Source organism: Halictus rubicundus, chromosome 3 (genome assembly GCF_050948215.1).
Source record: "Halictus rubicundus isolate RS-2024b chromosome 3, iyHalRubi1_principal, whole genome shotgun sequence".
In the NCBI taxonomy this organism is placed as follows: domain Eukaryota; kingdom Metazoa; phylum Arthropoda; class Insecta; order Hymenoptera; family Halictidae; genus Halictus; species Halictus rubicundus.
The window spans coordinates 10,897,963-10,906,242 of NC_135151.1; the positions used below are offsets into that span (position 1 = coordinate 10,897,963).

Sequence of the window (8,280 nt, forward strand, 5' to 3'; positions counted from 1 at the left end):
TAAATTACCCACGGGGACACTTGAAGCTATGCATCCTAATTTTTTTCAAATTTCTCAATTTTCCTTTGCTATGAAAATACTGCATTTGTTTAAAACAATTGTAAAATAAATGGCGAAGAAAAAATCCATTTTAAACTGAAATAATTTTTATTAGATACACTTATAGTTTCACTACAATCACCTGAAGACTAATTTTTATGGATTTTCTAGTTCAGCCGTTATAATTTAATGAACAAAAGTTGACTCTTTATTTTACCCGTCTGTAAAACTAACAATGTTTAAGATTTCGATAAATCCTTCGATATTCGTCCGTAGTTTTCTAAAGACGACGACAACGTATTCAAATTTCAGGATAATCCGAACCTCTACTTCGAAAAGTGTCCGATTTCGCATGGAATGACCCAGCTTTATTGCAAGAGAACAATTGTTCCATTGTGGAATACCATTTTAGGGTACCGTTAATTTTAATTTTCGCGTCAATAGAACCTGAATCGAAATTACTTTATTGCAGCGGACCTTGTTGTAGTCTGACCTCCAGGTAATGCGACCCAGGCTCAACTCCGAACGCAGGTAGCGCGACTCAGGCCCGACCGTACAGTTCATCGGTTCCTACACCTTTTTCGTACCGTACCGAGCAACAAAAGTTCCAACTTGCTGATGGATGGACTGCTGGTTCACCAAAACCGTATAAAAGCCGACCGAAAAACTCCACACAATCGGCCTTGACCAGAACAGAACGAAACGCTGACCGTTGGCACTCCGGCATTTTCTATTTCGTCAATCAAATGAAACGCGGACGCGTATGACGAACGCAAAACGTATACCAGTTACCGTATATCAGTTAACTCCTCGTATCAAGGATTTACGATCCTTGACAAGTCATTCCGCAATCCATGAGGAAGCAACAACATTTTTCTTTTTTAATGTAGAACACATTTTCGAAACTTTATCCTTGAAAGAAGTGAAGAAAAACTAATTATTCTGAAATTTTAAAGTACACTTCCGATGAAAATATTATTTTATCTGTGGTATTATTAACATCGTTTTACGACATAATAATATGATATTAGAATCTCTAGATAAAAAAAGAAAACTCCTAATCAGTCAAAGATAAAGCTGAATACAAATAACAAATATTCTCTTCTATACTACGCAAAACACATTAAAAAAAAGAAATCATAAGCCGAGACGTCAGCCTTGAACCTGTTTATTACCACAACACACTTCCTCCATTCCAGTCTCTAATTAGAATATCTCATTGGAGGATATGTAAGCATTCATACAGAACTCAGGCGGAACATTTCATATCTATTAACCAATTATGTTATGAGGTGTCGTGGGAATGACACAAGTCTTTTGTCATTATTTTTAAATTGTTTACTATATTCAATTTTTTAACATAAAAATGAATAATATTTCTTATAAATACATGAATGTAAATGCATGCACATGGTCGTTGATGGAAATGTTTCTAAATGTTTTTTTACAATAATTCCTCAAGATCGTCTATATTCGACTCCACACATTAAGAGGTAATTATTTAATTAAATGCTATTTCCGTAGAATTTTGTCGACTTCTTTTTACAGGAAAACACAAACTGGTTTCATAAACTGTTAGTCAGCAACAAAGATTCCAGGGGCGCTCGGATCAATTCCCTTACTGTTTAAAAATGGAAATAATTTATAAAGAAAGATCGAATAGCGTTAATTTTCTTATCACAATCCTCTAAATGATTTATTTGATCCATTTTCGTTAAACGCAGACTTAGAATCCGTATTTTAAAAAGTCTTGGGAGATTACTCCTGTGTCGGTACAGTAGATCTCGTCATTTCACGAAAGAGTAAAGCGTGATTAGCAGAATCACGATGGCAGTGCTGTCGTCCCTCGTGAACTTTTCCAATTTCTTAATAACAGATTCTCTCTGTTAATAAGATCTATAGTTCGTCTGCATCTGCGTGGTTGGCGCAGCGGTTTGAGTTCGGTGTCTCATATCGCCGCGGTGCTCCTGAATTTGAATCCAGTTCAAGTACCAAAATGGCTGCTTCTCTCTCGGCCAGGTCTTGATCCGGTTAATTAGTTCAATGTCACCGAGTGCATCGACTGGCAAGTCGAACGGTATCGCTGTGGTGGTGCTCGGAAACGAAGTAACACGATCAACTACGTTTATTCGATTTCCCAGAGACGATATTCCTCCTGCCGCTTGCTGCGCTTCGAGGTATTGCGGTAGAACCTGAGGGTAGCGACTTCGATCAGCACTTCCAGCGTAGGGCGGCCTCTGAGAATGCACCACGCAAAAGATGGCGAAGAAAATTGCAACGTGTTTCATCTGTAATAAATTCATGAATTTCGTATTATTTCGTGAGATTTTATTTTAAGGATAATTAGTGAAAATTTATGGTTTTTTTTTACAGTGATATTAACATAACTCTTAACTTTATTCTCCATTTCTTTCAGAACCGAGTATGAAAAAATACCAAAGTCATTCGCTGTTTTTACATTAAATGCTTGCCATTGCTGACAAAAATTGAAACGTCTGAAATGAAACTTTTTTTTTATTCTTAAACTAGAAGCTATTATCTAAAATGTAGCGTAGAATTTTGAAGAAATTCAATCATTTACAGAAATAAGAGAAGTTTGAAGTTGCTCTTTACGTTCAAAAGTCAATTTTAATCATTTATAACTTAGAAAATATTCGAGATATCAAGAAAGTCCTACGGTACATTTTAGATAATAGTTTGAGAATAAACAAATTGTTCGCTTCCGTCGTTTTGATTTTTGTCAGTAATAATTCGAGCACCCACTCTATATTTCCTTTCATTGACTTGATACTATTTTTGTTTGAATATCATTTCATTACAAGAAAAACATGTTTTAAGTTCGCCACACTTGTTTATCATGGAATAAAAAAATTTCTGTGACCTGTGACCTTTTTAAAAGAAGCATGAATATATAAACACGTTCATTATCCACGTTCATAATTAGAACTTCTTTAAAATGTGTATAGATGCATATTGATCTGTAACAATGACAAAACTGCATCTATTTAGACTTTCTGCAATGTTTATTGCAATATGTGCTTCACGAAAGAAGTTCATCCGAAAATTTCTGATGAAATAATTTTCATAATTTCGTCAATTACCAACACAAAATTAGAACCTTATCGTTTCGACAGGTTCGAAATGTTTATTTAATGTCTATTTATTATTTATTATATCCCCTTGCCTCTTGGATTTCACAAAGACCCTCTTCGCTCTGACACACTTTTATATAATATATTAGTTCGTTATCGCACATATGATATAATATCATATAAAACAAATTATCCTGTGTTAACTATACAGACTATAAACTATCTACGAATTTTAAACGAAACTTAAAATGATCTTTGGTTATAATTATACTGCGGAATTTTGCGCAACATCTAATACATTAATGTTCTTAAATTTCTTTAATCAGTTCACTGCTTGAAGTTGCATTTGCTCATTTTTGTCATAAATAGACTGCGGCTTTTTATTCAAAATAAAAATTGTGGCCATTAATTCCAAGATAGGAGCTACGCAGAAAAGTACAGTCAAACCTGTTTTTGTGCGGTCCTTTTCTATGCAAATTTTATTTTGTGCGGTCCTTTTCTATGCGAATTTTATTTTGTGCGATTTGTTTTGTGCGATTTTCTTTTATGCGGTATATGAATGCCAACGGTGTTGGCATTATAATACCCTTGTAATGTTCTCATCACAAGAAGATGCGCGTTTTGGACTACGACGAGCAGTATTGAATTATGTGCATTTTGAAAATTTCTCCATGTTTAAAATGAGAAATTAAATTTTTTTCAAATGTTTCCATGTGTAATTTAATTGTTTATTTTATTTGGAAAGCACTTTCCAAACATGCGGTTCCTCTCCACCGCATAAAAAAATTTTCTTTAATATGTTGTAAAAAAGTATTTGTTACAGCTATTTATGAAGTTTCTGAATATTTTTTTGTGCAGTTTCTTTTATACGGTCCCTATCTACCGCACCAAAACAGGTTTGACTGTATTTCTTGCCGTGTCATTTTCAACGAAGTGGAAATAATAAAGTGATCTCGAATTCTTTGAATATGTTTACTGTTTCGTATTTGATCTACTCCGAATGCGTAAAACCAGCAGTGTACTTATAATGAAATGGTTGTTTTAGACTTTCTGAATTGTCTTACCATGTTGTTATTTCTGCGATAGTATTCCTGTTCCGCGAGTGCTCCGTAGCGTGTTGTGCAGTCACAGCTTCTCAACCGTCCAGTTTCGCCGGTGGGAACTAATGTATCCCAGAAGATGGCGAGCTGTTGTATATAAATCCGATAACACCGGAATCCCCACCACGGACGGGAACGAGTCATCCGTTGTCGGGGAATCGCGAATTCCCGCACTCGATTCCCCATATGACGTCAGCGCGTAGACGCATCTTCCAAGTCGTGAAATTTTTCACTCACGGAGGAAGGGGAAAAAGAAACGTTTTCAACAACGTCATCGGCATCTTTCACGGCCGTTGCACGCTCGATTACTTTTATATCAATAATCTTAATCTTCTCGAATGCTTCCGGCAACCGCAAAGTATTGCTCGATTATGAAAATCCCCGAGCTCGTAAACAAACAAAAGTCCACATTTCATTACACATTCGGTTATTCTTCAATAATTTTTATGAAAGTTCTAAATTGAAGCACAGGTGCGATTACTTGCAAAGGTTAATTTACTATTTTGCCATTTAATCTCACTAAACCTAGTATCTAAAATTGGATGTAACTTGGTGAAGAATCGTTATGAAGAATTTCAAAAATTTTTGTGACAACAAGCTGCCATCATTTGTTTCTGTCTTCGCTGTTAAAATGTTTTATCAAATGCAACTCTCCTCCTTGACGAAATGTTAAAACAATTTCACAGAGGAATATTATGCTCCAATTATTATGCTGCGTACTGTGACTTTAAACAGCAAAGTGTACAACATGAATTTGACTATGTTCAAGTAAATTGCGAAATTGTGAACGTCCGTACAGTGTGTGACGGTGGTAGCGAACTTGTTTAAAGTAAAGTGGAAAAGCCTGTTCGCCGCTTTCATTTTTATTTAGGCGGGCGGCGAATTCTTTCTAGCGTATTTCGATAAGTTCAATATATTTCTGAGAAGTTAATCGCCTAATTACGCCTTCGCAAAGTCCTTCGCCATCGGTATTCACCCTATTAGATCTTTCATACTTTCTTAGCGTATCGATGCACAGAGTATACAACGTAATTGAAAACTTAGAATGATTCAAATAGGAGAAGCATTGCAATTTCTCGATGTAAGCATAACCGTAAAATTCATCCGGAAATTTATGTCTCCGAAGAAGCCAGTGCACCTTACCGTTATGTGACATATTATTCAATAGCAACGACGTTCTTTTATTATTGTATCATACGTACGGTTATTCGGGAAAAGTCCCGTTTCAATCAAGTTTACCACGGATCGTGCGATTACGAATAGTATCGTTTTCAGACCGAGGTAACATTGCTCGGTTAGTAATTGTAGCGGTTTATTGCGGTTAAAAGTAATTGGTGTCTCGCGGAAACGATACGAACATCTCCATAGAAGTTCTTGACAGTGATGAAATTTTAAGGAACTGTGAAACTATTGAAGCACAGATTTAGCATGCCAATTAACCCTTTGCACTCCGAAATTTTGTAAACACCTGTTAAATGTCGCCTCAGTCCCGACACAGGAGTGCAAAGGGTTAAGCTACGAAAAATGTGGATTTTGTATGTACGAGTACAATGTAACTGCCAAGTCATTCTACCTTATTGTTTCAATGACTTCATACCTCCGCAGTACGTATAAAAACAAACAGCTGATGTCACACGTAAAGAATCCTGCGGTTTTGAGACAGTGCAAACGCCGACGCGAGACCCATTTAAGAAACACGTAATTACGAATTGGTAGTTTCGGTGGAATCGCCGTTTTCCTGGTACGCGACGATTATCGTATCTCATCGCTGCTCTACACTGTTGTTTCAGATTGACATTGTTCGTCCTGCGGTTCAATGCTATCGTCACGCTGTTTCGAGCAAAATATTCTGAAAAGAAATATCCTATAGAGGAATTGAATAACACGTTCGGAAAGATTAATTGCCGCGAGTTTCCACCGCACGGGCAATAAATGCGTTCTATTGCGTTAGACGTAGTCCACGACCTTGTCGATCAGTTTCGCAGTTCCAGAATATCGGTTCCCAGAATCTCTGTTACGAATGATCTGTTCCGCGTTACGCTGAGGGGTTCAAGGGAATCGCTGATCATTCCAGGTAGAAACGATTATAGTGTTCGACTTGTGAGTAATAAATCGATTCGCGGACAACGAAGATGGTCAAAGTTCGCAGCTGGAAGAAAAGCCGTCGAGGGAATACTGGAAATACCAGGAACACAAAATCGTGCACGTGCGCGCGTATCCCTTCGGTCGGGCCACCCCGCGGTCTTTTTCCTGCAACCGCCTCACATAATCTCCTACTCCTCTGATCGCGTGCTCTCGTCGCCGACGGCTAAAAAAAAAACGCAAGAAACCTGATAATGAAGTTTACTGTCACGGCCAAGCTCGCACAGCTAGCTCTGCCCGCACATCCTGTATCCTGCGGAGAGCTCCGAGATCAAGCAGATCCCTGGGTTTTTCCTAGCTCGTTTTCAAACGTTCGTTCTCGAGGAGTGTTAAACTTGACGATCGTACCCAGCAATTAGAAGCTGAGAAGTGAGATTGTTCGCATTATGTAATGTAAATACCGCACTCGCACACTACAATGTGTTCTTGATCGAATCTTTTCAAAATGGGAATTCTCACGGTCAAGATGGTGAACAAGATCGACTGAATACAGTATTCGAAATTCCTAAATAATAATCGAAGCAATCTCGTTATTTCTATTCGATGAAGTGGATACAGTGGAATATTTTGATAACCAAGCAGCTCAGATATGCGTCGTATGGTATTGGAATGACATGACCTATATGTGTAGTAGGTCAGCGATTTCTTCCGTGAACTTTGATATTGCTTCGGCGAATACATGGTTAGACTCGCGCTTGGCGATTTACATATGTGTGGGTACAATGTAAATCAATTCGACTAATGTTGAAAGAACGTTTCGGGTCTATGGATCATGATCATTGTTGCATCTAATAAATTCGTCGTGGTTTTTTATATTTATAATGTATGGAAATGTATTTCCTTTGTTTCATTGTACAAAACCTGTAATGGTAACACTGTTAAACATTCTTAGATTTTCGTATGTTCATCTGTTATTTACTTCGATCGACCTACACATGTGTAATAACAGCGAACTTCATTAAATCGTTTAGTCAACATTTATTTCTTTGCCGACGCTTATTTTTGTGGTTGTAAGGAAGAACGACGCATGTCGCATGTTTTTACTTTCGAAATAAGCCGTTTAGTGTGATTCTTAGTACTACTAATGTTTCTTTGCTGCATTATTTTTTTTTTCAGTTTATCGATTAATGCATAAACTGAAATGTTTTGAAATTGTGACATACGGCGTTTCTCCTTGCAGCCACAGATTCATCTCGGATCTATACTATATTGTAAATTACGATCATTCCAAGAAAGAAAATAGAGGAAACTTCGGTACAAAATAAAGGAGAAATGGTTTGGATCATTCAGCGAGAAATGATCGAAGTTTCACTAATCTTCTCTACAGATAAATCCATCATTTATTTGCCTTTCGAAACCTGTTTGAAATAAGGTTTCCTGCTCTTGTAAGGAGGGCAGGCTTATATGGCGTTTCTCAACGCTCCGTGTTGTTACCATGGTTGGAGATCATGCGAAAATTCGTATAGACGTAATACTTCATACATGTGCTATAGTATGTTAAAGAAACATACATTTACGAAACGATTAATTACACGCACAATATTTGTAGTTAAACTCTACGTCTCTGTACGACATTTATGATCTACATTATAAATGGTGTTTATTTCGTAGTTGTTCGTCACTCAGCATGAAAATTGAAGTGTTACATGAAATCATTAAACCAATGTTTTATTCTTGTTTTTAGATATGCTGCTCCATGACAATGAAATGACGTCCTCTATAAAAGATCAGATTTTCGATGATGTATTTCAAAACCTTATCGAATTTAAAGATATTGAAAGTTCTTAAATCTTGTTAAATTTTTTTCTAAAAGTCGTTTTGTTTACGAGGTAACATTTTAATTCAAAGTCGATTTATACTTACAGTTGGACGTAGAACTCGATCATTCACCTTACCTTATCATACTG

General features: G+C 36.8%; 1 protein-coding gene across 1 annotated transcript; it reads right to left on the reverse strand.

Moving 5' to 3' along the window:
* Positions 1–1,909: 1,909 nt before the first annotated feature.
* Positions 1,910–4,299, reverse strand: LOC143352641 (uncharacterized). The gene is made up of 2 exons (XM_076785310.1): positions 4,196–4,299; positions 1,910–2,327 (listed from the first exon to the last, which is right to left on the reverse strand). Exons 1-2 carry the CDS (start codon positions 4,196–4,198, stop codon positions 1,926–1,928), a joined length of 405 nt encoding a protein of 134 aa, XP_076641425.1. The 5' UTR covers positions 4,199–4,299; the 3' UTR covers positions 1,910–1,925.
* Between the last annotated feature and the right edge of the window lie 3,981 nt (positions 4,300–8,280).